The following is a 17,500-nucleotide window of genomic DNA, read 5'->3' as shown; positions in this document are numbered from 1 at the left end:
AGGAAGGAAGATAGATAGATAGATAGATAGATAGATAGATAGATAGATAGATAATTTTGATGGACAGAAGGATGGATGGATGAGTAATGGTCGGGTAGACAGATAGGAAGCTAGATGAATGGATGGAAGGACAGATAGGAAGATACATGGATGGATGGATGGACAGGAAGATACATAGATGAATAGGTGGAAGGATGGGTGGATAGATAGATAGATAGTTGGAAGGATGGATGGAGGATGGATGGATGGATGGATGGATGGTAGATAGATAGATAGATAGATAGATAGATAGATAGATAATTTTGATGGACGGAAGGATGGATGAATGGATGGGCGGACAGACAGAAGGAAGCTAGATGAATGGATGGAAGGACAGATAGGAAGATACATGGATGGATGGATGGATGGATGGACAGGAAGATACATAGATGGATAGGTGGAAGGAAGGATGGATGGATGATTGGAAGGAAGGAAGGAAGGAAGGAAGGAAGGAAGGAAGGAAGGAAAGAAGGAAGGACAGACAGATAGGAAGCTGGATGGATGGATGGATGGACAGATAGGAAGCTAGATGGATAGATGGATGGATGGATGGATGGATGGATGGATGGATGGATGGATGGATGAATGGATGAATGGATGGATGGATGGATGGACAAACAGGAATATGGATGGATGGATGGGAAGATAGATGAGAGGGTGGATGGACAGACAGACAGACAGACAGGAAGATAGATAGATAGGAAGATACATGGATGGATGGATGGATGGATGGATGGATAGATAAATAGAAGAGATAGATACACAGATATACACACAGACAGGAAGGTGGATGGAAGGATGGATGGACGGATAGATGGATGGATGGATGGACAGGCAGACAGATAAGAAGCTAGATGGATGGGTGGACGGATGGACGGACAGAGAGGAAGATAGATGGATGGGAAGATAGATGGGAGGGTGAATGGACAGATAGATAGGGAGATACATAGATGAATGGATGGATGGATGGATGGATGGATGGGTAGATAGATAGATAGATAGATAGATAGATAGATAGATAGATAGGTGAGATAGATACACAAATAGACAGATATACACACAGACAGGAAGGTGGATCGAAGGATGGATAGACAGACAGGAAGATATATGGATGGATAGATAGACTGTGAGATAGATACAATAGATAAACACACAGACAGACAGACAGATAAATAGATGGAGAGAAGATAGATATACACCCAGATAGGAAGACACATAGAGTAGATTGATTGATTGATGGATAGACAGATAGGTAGACACGACAGATATACATACAGATAGAAAGATGGATGGATGGATGGACAAACAGACAGGAAGATAGATAGATAGATAGATAGATAGATAGATAGATAGATAGATAATGATAGGTAGACAGATATAAATACATGGTTATAATATAGAGATACAGTTAAATATAATAGATATAAATAGATACATAGTGAGTTATAATAGATAGATAGATACAGAAAGGTGACAGATAGATAATAGATAAATATATAGATAAAGATAATGGTAGACACATTTGGAGACAGATATAAATAGATAACAGAGATCGGTAAAGATGACAGATAGATAAAATAAACAGCTAGACAGATAAATATAGTGATAAATAAAGAAATATAAAGGTATTAGATAAATATAGTTATGGAGATAGAAATAGTGATAGATAGAGAGATATAAATGGATTACAGATATAGAGACAGGTACATAGATCACAATGGGGCTATATTTCCAATACAAGGGGATTGTGGGATTTGTAGTTTCGCCTTTTCCTGCCAAAAGACGGCAAACTACAACTCCCAGCGCTCCGTACCCTTGGGCCACGGCACTATTAATCTGTATTAATTCGACAGTGTAGACCAGGCATGGGCAAACTTTGGCCCTCCGGGTGTTTTGGACTCCAACTCCCACAATTCCTAACAGCCGGTAGGCTGTTAGGAATTGTGGGAGTTGGAGTCCAAAACACCCGGAGGGCCAAAGTTTGCCCATGCCCGGTGTAGACCCAAAAGGGATCATGAAAACCATCCAACGGAAACTACAAATCCCATCCTTGTAAATAAAGCACTTCCATTATACAAAGAGGAGAATATATATATATATATATATATATATATATATTCTCTCCTCTTTGACAAGATGAGGGTTATTTTGACACATTGAGAAAATTGCTATATGTCTGTATTTTTTGGGGAGGTAGTTTTTCTTCTTTATGCAAACTCTGGGGATTTGCAAAACAGATCATTTCCCTGTATATATATGTGTGCGCGCGTGTGCATGTATTTGCATAAAATAAACAACTTCCTAAAAGAAGAAAAAAAGTATAATCTCACCCAGAAAAAAAACACACACACATAAAACAATTGGAAACTATTATATTCCCTTTTTTTCTCTCTCTTTACACTTGGGAACGAAACAAGCCCAATTTTCATTTTATTTCTGCCTCCCTAAAACGTGAAAATAAATGGCAAAACAATTTATTTTAATGTGTCGGAAATTGAGTTCCTTCATTGAACAAAACAGGGGGAGAAAGTAATATATCCATTTAATATACGCTGTATTTTTAATGTTTGTAAGCTGCAGATTTTCAATGCTGTTGTTTTCCTAATAATAATAATAATAATAATAATAATAATAATATATTCATGTGTATGTGGAATTCTATATTTTCAATATTTGTAGGCTGCAGGTTTTAAATGCTATTGCTTTCCTAATAATGATAATAACTCAAATGCTAATGCTTCCCCAATAACAACAACAACAACAATAATAATAATATATATATTCATATGTGTGTGGAATTCTATATTTTCAATATTTGCAGGCTGCAGATTTTAAATACTATTGTTTTCCTAATAATAATAATAATAATGATACCTTCATGTGTATGTGGAATTCTAATTTCAATATTTGTAGGCTGCAGATTTTAAATGCTATTGTTTTCCTAATGACAATAATAATAATAATATATTCATGTGTATGTGGAATTCTATATTTTCAATATTTCAAGCTGCAGATTTTAAATACTATTGTTTTCATAATAATAATATATCCATATGTGTGTGGAATTCTATATTTTCAATATTTGTAGGCCGGAGATTTTAAATGCTATTGTTTTCCTAATAATAATAATAATAATAATAATAATAATAATAATTTCATATGTGGGTGGAATTCTATATTTTCAATATTTGCAGGCTGCAGATTTTAAATGCTATTGTTTCCCTAATAATAACAATATATTCATGTGTAATTTCAACATTTGGAGGCCAGAGATTTTAAATGCCAAGGTATTCCTAATAATAATAATAATAATAATAATAATAATAATATATTCATGTGTTGTGTTTGGAATTCTATATTTTCAATATTTGTAGGCAGCAGATTTTAAATGCTATTGTTTTTCTAATAATAATTATTATATATATATTCATATGTGTGTGGAATACTATATTTTCAATATTTGCTGGCTGCATATTTTAAATGCTATTGTTTTCCTAATAATAACAATAATAATAATAATATATTCATGTGTATGTAGAATTCTAATTTCAATGTTTGTAGGCCAGAGATTTTAAATGCTATCGTTTTCCTAATAATAATAATAATAATAACAATAATAATAATAATACTATATTCATGTGTATGTGGAATTCTATATTTTCAATATTTGTAGGCAGCAGATTTTAAATGCTATTATTTTCCTAATAATAACAATAATAATAATATATTCATGTGTAATTTCAATATTTGTAGGCCGGAGATTTTGAATGCCAAGGTATTCCTAATAATAATAATAATAATAATAATAATAATAATATATTCATGTGTGTGTGGAATTCAATATTTTCAATATTTGTAGGCAGCAGATTTTAAATGCTATTGTTTTCCTAATAATAATAATAATAATAATAATAATAATAATATATTCATGTGTATGTGGAATTCTAATTTCAATATTTGTAGGCTGGAGATTTAAAATGCTATTGTTTTCCTAATAATAATAATAATAATAATAATAATAATAATAATAATAATAATATATTCATATGTGTGTGGAATTCTAATTTCAATATTTGTAGGCCAGATATTTTAAATGCTATTGTTTTCCTAATAATAACAATAATAATAATAATAATTTCATGTGCATGTGGAATTCTATATTTTCAATATTTATAGGATGGAGATTTTAATTGCTATTGTTTTCCTAATAATAATAATAATAATATATTCATGTGTATGTGGAATTCTATATTTTCAATATTTGTAGGCAGCAGATTTTAAATGCTATTGTTTTCCTAATAATAATAATAATAATAATATTCATGTGTATGTGGAATTCTATATTTTCAATATTTGTAGGCCAGGGATTTTAAATGCCAAGGTTTTCCTAATAATAATAATACTATACTAATGTGTATGTGGAATTCTATATTTTCAGTATTTGTAGGATGGAGATTTTAAATGCTATTGTTTTCCTAATAATGATAATATTCATGTGTATGTGGAATTCTATGTTTTCAATATTTGTAGGATGGAGATTTTAAATGCTATTGTATAATAATAATACAATAATACAATTCAAGCAAGCTGAACACAAAGGGAGGAAACCGGGACGTTTTAGAAGCAGCTGGGAAATGGGATTAAAGTTGGTTTAGGAGCGGAAAGCAGAGTACAACCACAACAACAACAACAACAACAACAAATAGTATATCACTTTCTGGAGCAAATTTCAAAGAAAATCTCAACAACAAAAACCAATCTAATGGACCATGTCTCTCAGTCCATGGCCTGTAGTGGATGATGGGATAGGTGATCCATAGACAACAAGAACAATAATAAATTGTAAGGTGCAAAGGGATTCAGCAACATCGAAGAAAGGGTCTCCAAAGGGAAAGTTGAACCCAAATCTTTGCTGGAGAAAATGAAGCCTATTCTCGGAAGGGAGCCCTAAAGGTCATCTAGTCCAGTCCCATTCTGCCAATGGAGGAAAACACAACTGAAACATTCCCAAAAGAGGCCCATCTCATTCCTGTTTAAAGGCCTCCAAAGAAGGAGAACCCACGCTCTTCAAAGAAAGCCCACAATTTATTAGAAAGGGAACCCCAAAGGTCATCTAGTCCAATCCCATTCTGCCAATGGAGGAAAACACAACTGAAACATTCCCAAAAGAGGCCCATCTCATTCCTGTTTAAAGGCCTCCAAAGAAGGAGAACCCACGCTCTTCAAAGAAAGCCCACAATTTATTAGAAAGGGAACCCCAAAGGTCATCTAGTCCAATCCCATTCTGCCAATGGAGGAAAACACAACTGAAACATTCCCAAAAGAGGCCCATCTGACTCCTGTTTAAAGGCCTCCAAAGAAGGAGAACCCATGCTCTTCAAAGAAAGTCCACAATTTATTAGAAGGGGACCCTAAAGGTCATCTAGTCCAGTCCCATTCTGCCAATGGAGGAAAACACAACTGAAACATTCCCAAAAGAGGCCCATCTGACTCATGTTTAAAGGCCTCCAAAGAAGGAGAACCCATATGCTTCAAAGAGAACCCATATTCTTCAAAGAAAGCCCACAATTTACTAGAAGGGGACCCTAAAGGTCATCTAGTCCAATCCCATTCTGCCAATGGAGGAAAACACAACTGAAACATTCCCAGAAGAGGCCCATCTCATTCCTGTTTAAAGGCCTCCAAAGAAGGAGAACCCATGCTCTTCAAAGAAAGCCCACAGTTTATTAGAAAGGGAACCCTAAAGGTCATGTAGTCCAGTCCTATTCTGCCAATGGAGGAAAACACAACTGAAACATTCCCAAAAGAATCCCTTCCATCCTTTGTTTGAAGACCTCCAATGAAGGCGACCCCACCCTTCCCAAAGGAAGCCCATAAGAGTTGGAAGGGGGCCCTAAAGGTCATCTAGTCAATCCTATTCTTGGATAGGGACCCCCCCCCCTTCCCCCAGATAGTCATCTAGTCTAAATCCCCTTTCGTTATGCCAAGGAAGGAAGGCATAACGAAAGCACTCAAGAGATATGGGGTCGGGTGGATACTCGGTAATGAAACCCTGGGATGTGTAGTTCGCCAAGGGCACTAGGTTTCCCTCCCGAATCCCGGACGCCGGCCACTAAACAACTAGCAATGGCTTGATTCAGATCCATGACCTTGAAGCAACCTTCCGGAGGAGTTGCAGAAACGAAGGCATTGCAATGCCAGGCGATGGATGAGCCCCAAACTATGGGTCCTGAGCCCCAAATCTATGGGTTTGGGGGCATCAGGGACCCCGTTCTCCTTCCCCTTTAAAGGCCCGGCTGCCTGCTTTGCATGGAGGGGAGTTAATCTGGATTAGCTAGCCATGTGAACCGGATTACGCCTCTTGCAGACATCTCTTTAACGCCTGATTCGCGAACCCCTTAATCCGGATTAAGGGCCGGGGCTAACTAGCCAAGGCTTATCTCAAGGGGCGACAATCCCCTTTCGTTTTATTTTATTTTTGGGTTGGGGTGCATTAAACATCCCTCTTTCCTACATTTGCTATTTGCAGGAATCCTGTTCAATATGGGAAAGTGTGGTACAAATATCATTATTATTATTATTATTAACAATATACTAATATTAATGATTATTATATTAATATTATATTTATGAGGTTATTCATGTCTCCTCATTGGTCACTTCAACACAAGTCATTTCGATGTGTAGTTGCTTTGAGTCTCATTTAAGATGGGAAAGTTGGGTATTGTTGTTGTTGTATTGTTGTTGTTTAGGGGAGTGGGCCTTTTGCAAGGCTAATGTCTCCTGATTGGATGACTTAAAGGGCAAGTCACTGAAATGCAACTGAAGTCATTTCAATGTGTAGCTGCTTTGAGTCTCATTTGGGTATTATTGTTGTTGTGTTGTGTTGTTGTTTAGGGGAGTTGGCCTTTTATGAGGCCAATGTCTCCTGATTGGTTGACTTAAAGGGCAAGTCACTGAAATGCAAATGCACTCATTTCCATTTGCAGCTGATTGAGTCTCATTTAAAGTGAGAAAGTGGGATATTATTATTATTGTTGTTGTTGTTGTTGTTGTTTAGGGGAGTGGGCCTTTTACGAGGCTAATGCCCCCTGTTTGGTTGACTTAAAGAACAAGTCGTTGAAATGCAAATGCAGTCGTTTCAATGTGTAGCTGATTTGAATCTCATTTGGGTATTATTGTTGTTGTGTTGTTGTTGTTTAGGGGAGAGGCCTTTTACGAGGCTAATGTCTCCTGATTGGTTGACTTAAAGGGCAAGTCATTGAAATGCAACTGAAGTCATTTCAATGTGTAGCTGCTTTGAGTCTCATTTGGATATTATTGTTGTTGTGTTGCGTTGTTGTTTAGGGGACTGGGCCTTTTACTGGGCCAATGTCTCCTGATTGGTTTACTCAAAGGTCAAGTCATTGAAATGCAAGTGCAGTCATTTCAATGTATAGCTGCTTTGAGTCTCATTTGGGTGTTGTTGTTGTTGTGTTGGTCATTTCAATTTGCCACTTATTGAGTCTCATTTAAGATGGGAAAGTGGGGTAGTGTTGTTGTTGTTATTGTTGTTTAGGGGAGTGGGCCTTTTATGAGGCTAATGTGAGCTGATTGGTTGACTTAATGGGCAAGTCATTGAAATGCAAGTGCAGTCATTTCAATGTGTAGCTGCTTTGAGTCTCATTTTGGTATTATTGTTGTTGTGTTGTGTTGTTGTTTAAGGGACTGGGCCTTTTATGAGGCTAATGTCTCCTGATTGGTTTACTTAAAGGGCAAGTCACTGAAATGCAACTGAAGTCATTTCAATGTGTCACTGCTCTGAGTCCCATTTGGGTATTATTGTTGTTGTTGTGTTATTGTTGTTGTTTAGGGGAGTGGGCCTTTTACAAGGCTAATATCTCCTGATTGGTTGACTTAAAGGGCAAGTCATTGAAATGAAAGTGCAGTCATTTCAATGTGCAGCTGATTGAGTCTCATTTAAGATGAGAAAGTGGGATATTATTATTATTGTTGTTGCTGTTGTTGTTGTTATTGTTGTTTAGGGGAGTGGGCCTTTTATGAGGCTAATGTCTCCTGATTGGTTTACTCAAAGGGCAAGTCATTAAAATGCAAGTGAAGTCATTTCAATTTGCAGCTGATTGAGTCTCATTTAAGATGAGAAAGTGGGATATTATTATTATTATTTTATTTAACAATTAATAATTATTTATGATTTGTAATTAATTATTATATTATTTGTAATAATAATAATCAGTTCAGCCATGTGGGGTCGTGGGTTGATAATAATTTTTAATAATAATAGTTATTATTATTATTTGTAATTAATTATTGTATTATTATTTGTAATAATAATAATCAGTTCCGCCATTTGGGGTCGTGGGTCGATAATTTTTAATAATAACAATTAATAATAATAATCAATTCCACCATTTGAGGTCGTTGGTTGATAATAATTTTTAATAGTAATAATTAGTTATTATTATTATTATTATTATTTGTAGTTGATTATTATATTATTATTATTTGTAATAATAATAATCCGTTCCGCTGCTTGGGGTCGTGGGTCGATAATAATTTTTAATAATAATAATTAGTTACTGATTATTCTAATTGATTATTATTGGTAATTGTAATTGATTATTATATTATTATATTATTATATTATTATTATTTGTAATAATAATAATCCGTTCTGCCATTTGGTGTCGTGGGTCAATAATATTTTTTAATAATACTAATTAGTTATTATTAGTAGTAGTAGTAATTGATTATTATGTTATTATTATTTTAATAATAATAATCAGTTCTGCCGTTTGGGGTTGTGGGTCGATAATAATTTTTAATAATAATAATTAATTATTATTATTTGTAATTGGTTACTATATTATTGGGTTGTAGATTTTTTCTGACTATCTGGCCATGTTCTAGAGGCATTTTCTCCTGACATTTCGCCTGCATCTATGGCAAGCATCCTCAGAGGTAGTGAGGTCTATGGGAACTGGGAAAAATGGGTTTATATATCTGTGGAATGACCTAGGTGGGACAAAGAACTCTTGTCTGCTGGAGCTAGGTGTGAATGTTTCAACTGACCACCTTGATTAGCATTTGATGGCCTGGCAGTGCCTGGGGCAATCTTTCGTTGAGAGGTGATTAGCTGTCCCTGATTGTTTCCCCTCTGTTGTAATTTTAGAGTTTTTTAATACTGGTAGCCAGATTTTGTTTTATATTATTATTATTTGCAATAATAATAATATAAAACAAAATCTGGCTACCAGTATTAAAAAAACTCTAAAATTACAACAGCAAAACAACAATCAGGGAAAGCTAATCACCTCTCAACAAAAGATTGCCCCAGGCACTGCCAGGTTCCGCCATTTGGGGTCGTGGGTCATTTTCGATACTTCCTGATTGGTGACTTTAAAGGGCAATTCATTTAAATGCACGTTAATTAGGTTTCCGGCCACTTTGAGTCTCATTAAAGATGGAAAAATTGGGTATTATTACTTTTGACCATTTGCAAGGCTGGTCTTTTCTGCCTCGAATGTCTCCTGATTGCCTTTGTGTACATAATAATAATAATAATAATAATAATAATAATAATAATAATAATGTCCTTTGCAGAGAAGAGAGACCAATGCATCGTCCCCAAAAATTGCAAATTGCTTCCCCCAAAAAGCCTCAAAAATAAAGGCAAATTATGGAGGCGTAAAGCACGCATTCTGGGCCCCTTTTTCTCCCATTTTCCCCAAAATAATCTGGAAAATATGAATTTTTTAAAGGGGGGGCGGATTGGAAATGCAGAGGAACGCAATGTCCTCTCCTCCTCCTCCTCCTCCTCCCTTTCTCTCCTGCCAATAATAAATACCTTCCTCCTCCTTTCTGCCCACATCTATCCATCTATCTATCCATCAGCTTCTCTAAAAGCCTTTTTGGCTCGGACTACCACTCCCATCAGCAGGCCCCCTCCGTATCGGGGAAGGATGGGCTTTGTAGTCCGAAAGCTTCCAAGGCCTTGAATCTCTTTGTAGGGGGGGAAAAGGCATTATTTATTATAGAAAGTGTATAATACATCTCCGAAGCTCCAGATTGACTCAGGGGACGATGGGAACTGTTGTCCCAACTTGAGGCCCCTCCCAACTCATGCATTATTCATGCTCCTGCTTTGATTTTTGGGAGGGGGGGAGCTAAAGTCGATTACTTCGCATATGGGCAAAGTTTAGAGGTCAAAAAGGGGGGGGGGAGTCGTGACTTAGAAGTCTCTATTCCCACACCCCAAAGATGTAAAAAAAAGGGGGTCCCTAAAGGTCATCTAGTCCAACCTCGTAGGATTGGTCAACTTGAGGGTTTCATATCCTACCCAATAAGCCTATCACCATCCATTAGAGAAGCAAAGAAGTAAACAAGAGGTTCCCCAAAGGCCATCTAGTCCAACTTCTTAGCATTGGAGTTAAATAGGGGGTCCCTAGAGGCCATCTAGTCCAACCTCTTAGCGTTGGTCAATATGAAGGTTTACTATGCTGCCCTCTAAGCCCATTGCCCCACATTACAGAAGCATGGAAGGTAAATAGGGGGTCCCTAGAGGCCATCTAGTCCAACCTCTTAGCATTGAAGTTAAATAGGGGGTCCCTAGAGGTCATCTAGTCCAACCTCTTTGCATTGGTCAATATGAAGTTTTACTATCCTGCCCTCTAAACCTATTGCCCCACATTACAGAAGCATAGAACTTTAAAAGGGGGTCCCTAGAGGTCATCTAGTCCAACCTCTTTGCATTGGTCAATATGAAGTTTTACCATCCTGCCCTCTAAACCTATTGCCCCACATTACAGAAGCATAGAACTTTAAAAGGGGGTCCCTAGAGGTCATCTAGTCCAACTTCTTAGCACTTGAGTAAAACGGGGGTCCCTAGAGGCCATCTAGTCCAACCTCTTAGCATTTAAGTTAAATAGGGGTACCCAGAGGTCATTTAGTCCAGCCTCTTTGCATTGGCCAATATGAATGTTCAATATCCTGCCCTCTGAGCCCATTGCCTCATATTACAGAAGCATGGAAGTTAAATAGGGGGTCTCTAGAGGTCATCTAGTCAAACCTCTTAGTATTGAAGCTAAATAGGGGGGTCCCTAGAGGTCATCTAGTCCAACCTCTTAGCATCGATCAATATGAATGTTCAATACCCTGCCCTCTAAGCCTATTGCCCCACATTACAGAAGCATGGAAGTTAAATGGGGGGGGGGGGTCCCTATAGGTCATCTAGCCCAGCCTCTTTGCATTGGTCAATATGAACGTTTAATACCCTGCCCTCTAAGCCTATTGCCCCACATTACAGAAACATAGATGTAAAAAAAGGGGGATCCCTAGGGGTCATCTAGTCCAACCTCTTTGCATTGGTCAATATGAAGATGTGATATCCTGGCTTTTTGCCACTATTACAGAAGCATAGTACTTTAAAAAGTGGTCCCTAGAGGTCATCTAGTCTAATCCCTTATCATTGATCAACACGGAGAGGAGTCTCTAAGCCTATTGCCCTCCATATTAGGCCTAGAATTAAAATGGGGGATCCTAGAGGTCATCTAGTCCAACTTCTTACCATTGGTCAATATGAGAGTTTCATATCCTGCCTTCGAAGACTATCACCACCCATTACGGAAGCATTGAAGTGAAAAGGGGGTCTCTAGAAGCCATCTAGTCCAACCCCTTAGTATTGGTCAACATGAGGGTTTCACATCCTGCCCACTAAGGCTATTACCACCCATTACAGAAGCATAGAAGTAAAAAGGGGGTCAACTAAAGGCCATCTAGTCCAACCCCTTACTATTGGTCAATATGAAATCTTCATATTCTGTCCTCTGGGCAGCATAGAATTGAGAAGGGGGACCCCAAGAGGCCCTCTAGTCCAACCTGTAAGCATTGGTCAACATGAGAGGGTAATATCCTGGCTTTGAAGTCAATATTACCACCCATATTAGGCATAGAATTGGGAAAATACAGAAACATAGGATTCAAAAAGGGGGGCTCCCAGAGGTCATCTAGCCCAACCACTTAGCATTGAACTTGGAGATTTGGTGTCCCACCCATTACAGAAACATAGAAGGAAAGGAGAACCCCCAGAGGCCATCTAGTCCAACCACTTTGCATTGGTCAACATGAGTGGGTCATATCCTCGCTCTGAAGTCCCTATTATCCCCCATATTAGGCACAGACTTGGAAAAAGGGAACCCCATCTAGTACAACCTCTTAGCATTGGTCAATATGAGGGTTTCATATCCTGGCTTCAAAGTCCGCATTATAGATACATAGAAGTCAAAAGGGCATCCCCAGAGGCCATCTAGTCCAACCTCTTAACCTTGGTCAACATGGGGTACCATATCCTGCCCTCTAACCCTATTACCCAGCATTACAGAAGCATAGAAGTAAGAAGGGTTTCATATCCTAGCTTCAAAGTCCCTGTAACCCCCATATTAGGCACAGAATTGGGGGGGGGGGGGGAATCCCTAAAGACCATCTAGTCCCACCTCTTAGCCTTGGTCAACATGAGGGACTCATTTCCTGGCTTCAAAGTTAAAATTACCCCTAATATTGGGCATAGAATTGGAAAAAGGGTCCTCAGAGGCCATTTAGTCCAACCTCTTAACACAGGTCAGCTTTCAACTCAATATTACCCCTAATATGAGGCATAGATTTGGAAAAAGGGATCTCTAGAGGCCATCCAGTCCATCCTCTAGAATTAGGTCCCCAGAGGCCCTCTAGTCCATCCTCTTAGCCTTGGTCAACATGAAGGGGTCATATCCTGGCTTCAGAGTCAATATTACCCCTAACATTGGGCATAGAATTGGGAAAAAGGGTTCCCTAGAGGCCACCTAGTACCACCTCTTAGCCTTGTTCAATAAGAGGGGGTCATATCCTGGCTTCAGAGTCAATATTACCCCTAATATTGGGCATAGAGTTAGAAAAAAGGATTCCCAGATGCCATCTAGTCCCACCTCTTAGCATTGGTCAACATGAGGGGGCCATATATTGGCTTCAGAATCAATATTACCTCTTATATTGGGCATAGAATCAGGAAAAGGGCTCCCTAGAGGCCATCTAGTCCATCCTCTAGAATTAGATCCCCAGAGGCCATCCTTTTAGCCTTGGTCAACATGAAGGGGTCATATCCTGGCTTCAGAGTCAATATTCCCCCTAATATTGGGCATAGAATCAGGAACAGGGGCTCTCCAGAGGCCATCTAGTCCATCCTCTTAGCCTTGGTCAATATCAGGGGGTCATATTCTGGCTTCAGAGTCAATATCACCCCTAATATTGGGCATAGAGTTAGAAAAAAGGATTCCCAGATGCCATCTAGTCCCACCTCTTAGCACTGTCAACATGAGGGGGTCATATTCTGGCTTCAGAGTCAATATTACCCCTAATATTGGGCATAAAATCAGGAAAAAGGATCCCCAGAGGCCATCTAGTCCATCCTCTTAGCCTTGGTCAGCATGAGGGACTCATTTCCTAGCTTCAGAGTCTTTATTACCCCTAATATTGGGCATAGAGTTGGAAAAAGGGATCCCTAGAGGCCATCTAGTCCATCCTCTAGAATTAGGTCCCCAGAGGCCATCTCGTCCATCCTTTTAGCCTTGGTCAACATGAAGGGGTCATATCCTGGCTTCAGAGTCAATTATTACCCCTAATATTGGGCATAGAATCAGGAAAAAGGGCTCTCCAGAGGCCATCTAGTCCATCCTTTAGAATTAGGTCCCCAGAGGCCATCTAGTCCATCCTCTTAGCCTTAGCCAACATGAAGGGGTCATATCTTGGCTTCAGAGTCAATATTACCCCTAATATTGGGCATAGAATCAGGAAAAAGGGTCCCCAGAGGCCATCTAGTCCATCCTCTTAGCCTTGGTCGGCTTCAAAGTCAATATTACCCCTAATATGAGGCATAGAAATGGGAAAATGCATCCCTAGAGGCCATCTAGTCCCACCTCTTAGCTTTGGTAGGCTTTAAAGTCAATATTACCCCTCATATTAGGCACAGAATTGGAAAAAAGGGATCCCCAGAGGCTATCTAGTCCCTTCTCTTAGCCTTTGTCAACATGAGGGACTCATTTTCTAGCTTCAGTCAATATTACCCCCAATATTAGGCATAGAATTAGGGGAAAGGGCTCCCTAGAGGCCATCTAGTCCATCCTCTAGAATTAGGTCCCCAGAGGCCATCTAGTCCATCCTCTTAGCCTTGGTCAACATGAAGGGGTCATATCCTGCCTTCAGAGTCAATATTACCCCTAATATGGGGCATAGAATTGGGAAAAAGGGATCCCTAGAGACCATCTAGTCCATCCTTTTAGCCTTGGTCAACATGAGGAGGTCATATCCTGGCTTCAGAGTCAATATTACCCCTAATATTAGGCATAGAATTGGGAAAAAGGGCTCCCCAGAGACCATCTAGTCCAACCTCTTAGCATTGGTCGGCTTTAAAGTCAATATTACCCCAATTATTGGGTATAGAATTAGGAAAAAGGGATCCCTAGAGACCATATAGTCCCACCTCTTAGCTTTGGTTGGCTTCAAAGTCAATATTATCCATAATATGAGGCACAGGAAAAGGGATCCCTAGAGGCCATCTAGTCCATCCTCTTAGCCTTAGTCAACAAGAGGGGGTCATATCCTGGCTTTTGAGTCAATATTACCTCTAATATTAGGCATAGAATTAGGAAAAAGGGCTCCCCAGAGGCCATCTAGTCCATCCTCTTAGCCTTAGTCAACGATAGGGGGTCATATCCTGGCTGCAAAGTCAATATTACCCCTAATATTGGGCATCTAGTCCATCCTCTTGTCAATATGTGGGACTCATTTTCTAGCTTCAGAGTCAATATTATCCCCAATATTAGGCATAGAATTGGAAAAAAGGGTTCCCTTGAGGCCATCTAGTCAATTTTCTTAGCCTTGGTCAATAAAAGGGGGTCATATCCTGGCTTCAGATTCAATATCACCTCTAATATTGGGCATAGAATTAGGAAAAAGGGCTCCCCAGAGACCATCTAGTCCATCCTCTTAACCTTGGTCAGCATGAGGGACTCATTTCCTGGCTTCAGAGTCAATATTACCCCTAATATTGGGCATAGAATTAGGAAAAAGGGCTCCCCAGAGGCCATCTAGTCCATCCTCTTAACCTTGGTCAGCATAAGGGACTCATTTCCTGGCTGCAAAGTCAATATTACCCCTAATATTGGGCATGTAGTCCATCCTCTTAGCATTGGTCAACATGAAGGGGTCATATCTTGTCTTCAGAGTCAATACTACTCCTAATATTGAGCACAGAATTGGGAAAAGGCATCCCCAGAGGCCATCTAGCCCAACCTCTTAGCATTGGTCTATATAAAGGGGTAATATCATGGCATCAAAGTGAATATTAACCCTAATATTGGGCATAGAATTGGAAGAAAGGGTCCCCAGAGGCCATCTAGTCCAACCTCTAAGCACTGATCAGCTTCAAAATCCCTATCGCCCCCAATATTAGGCATAGAATTGGGGAAAAGGGATCCCTAGAGGCCATCTAGTCAATTCTCTTAGCCTTGGTCAATAAAAGGGGGTCATATCCTGGCTTCAGAATCAATACTACCCCTATTATTGGGCATAGAATTGCGGGAAAGGGCTCCCCAGAGGGCATCTAGTCCAACTTCTGAAGAACAAACAAAAGGGAGGTCTTCCTCTTGGCCCCACCCGGTCCCTAGAGAGACAGACATAAAGAGAGAAAGAGAGCCCCCTCCCCTTTAAGAGTGAGTGCCCCCCTGGGCTTCTTCCCCTTTAAGAAGAGTTGGCCCCCTTTTGGCTCACCTTGGCGGCGCATCGTGTGAGGGAGGGAAGGGCGGGGGGGGGGGTGTCGAGGCGAGTCCTCAGCGCGGTCCGCAGGGGAGGCGGGCAGGATCCGCTCCGGGTCGGAGAAGAAGAAGAAGGAGAAGAAGGAAGAGAAGCGGCGACGGCATCCTCTGCCCTTGTTTCCCGCCCAAAAAGAACGGAGGCTGAGGTAAAAATTCCTCCTCAGCCGCGGCTTCTGCTTCTTCTCTCTCCCGCAGCGGCTCTGGCTCTGTTGGCGGGGCGGGGCGTGGCTAGGGCGAGGCTGCGGGGGGCGGAGTCTATGCAGAGGTGTGGCCTCGCGAAGCCACGCCCAAGAGGAGAACTGTTTCTGTTTGCGGGGCGTGGCCTCGCGAGGCCACGCCCCGCAAACAGAAACAGTTCTCCTCTTGGGCGTGGCTTCGCGAGGCCACTCCCCCTCTCTCTTTCCCCCTTATGCTAAGGCGCGGCTTCACTAGACCACGCCCCCTATGCAAATTTACTTTTTCCCTTCCTTCAGGAACAGAACTGGGTTGTGAGGCGTACCTTCACGACGCCACGCCCCCTCCCCGTCAGAGCCAAGCTATGGTTTCGTTTTTAGGGCGTGGCTTCGCGAGACCACGCCCACTATGCAAATTATTTTTCCTTCCTTCAAGAACAGAACATAACCAGAGCAGGATGATATGGTTTCATGTGGGGGCGTGGCTTCTCTAGACCACGCCCCCTAAGCAATTTTAGTATTTTTTTCCCCTTCTTCCTTCAGGAGAGGCAACAGAACCAGAGCCACGAAGCCACGCCCCTTCCAAAGTTGACCACGCCCACTCATCAATTTTTTTCTCTCTCTCTCCTCACTGGCAACTCGCACTGCCAATGTGTAGGCGTGGCTTTCGCGAGGCCACGCCCCCTCCTGAAGAGGTGACTCGCCCCGCTGAGACAGAGCAAGGCTGTGGGAGTGGCTTTATATAGTCAAGCCACGCCCCCTCTACTTCAGAGCTTCGGTGGGCGTGGCTTCACAAGCTATGGGCGTGGCTTTATGTCGCGAAGCCAAGCCCCCTCTCTTTCAGAGCGTGGCTTCACAACCCAGAGCAAGGCTGTGGGCGTGGCTTTATATCGCCAAGCCACGCCCCCTCTCCTTCAGAGCTTGGCTTCACAAGCTAGAGCAGGGCTATGGGCGTGGCTTTATGTCGCGAAGCTACGCCCCCTTTCCTTCAGAGCTTCGCGGGGGAGGCGTGGCTTCACAAGCTATGGGCGTGGTTTTATGTCGCGAAGCCACGCCCCCTCACCTTCAGAGTTTCGTGGGGAGGCGTGGCTTCACAAGCTATGGGCGTGGCTTTATGTCGCTAAGCCACGCCCCTCTCTCCTTCAGAGCTTCCCGATGAGGATTTTTTTTTTCTCTCCTCACTGGCAACTCGCACCGCCAATGTGTGGGCGTGGCTTTCGCGAGGCCACGCCCCCTCTTGAAGAGGGGACTCGCCCCGCTGGGACAGAGCACGGCCTCCTTCTCCTTCAGAGCTTCGCGAGGAGGCGTGGCTTCACAAGTCAGAGCTACTTTGGTGGGCGTGGTTTCGCGTAAGTGATGCCACGCCCCCTCCCTTTTCTGCCTCGCCCTTGCTTCTTCTTCGCAAACTGAACCAGAGTGAGGGGAAGCTTCGGGGGCGTGGCTTAT

General features: G+C 41.0%; 1 protein-coding gene across 1 annotated transcript in view; it reads right to left on the bottom strand.

Annotated features, from left to right (window-relative positions):
* The window catches only part of RTN4RL1 (reticulon 4 receptor like 1), a 47,927-nt gene extending 31,824 nt beyond the window's left edge, over window positions 1-16,103 (bottom strand). Inside the window, exon 1 of the mRNA XM_060756760.2 lies at window positions 15,838-16,103. Coding sequence (XP_060612743.2) covers window positions 15,838-15,850 — 13 coding nt within the window. The 5' untranslated portion in view covers window positions 15,851-16,103. The remainder of the gene's footprint in view (window positions 1-15,837) is intronic.
* Window positions 16,104-17,500: the final 1,397 nt, after the last annotated feature.

Source organism: Anolis sagrei, chromosome 11 (genome assembly GCF_037176765.1).
Source record: "Anolis sagrei isolate rAnoSag1 chromosome 11, rAnoSag1.mat, whole genome shotgun sequence".
Classification (NCBI taxonomy): Eukaryota; Metazoa; Chordata; class Lepidosauria; order Squamata; family Dactyloidae; genus Anolis; species Anolis sagrei.
This window is presented reverse-complemented; position numbering and strand designations above follow the sequence as displayed.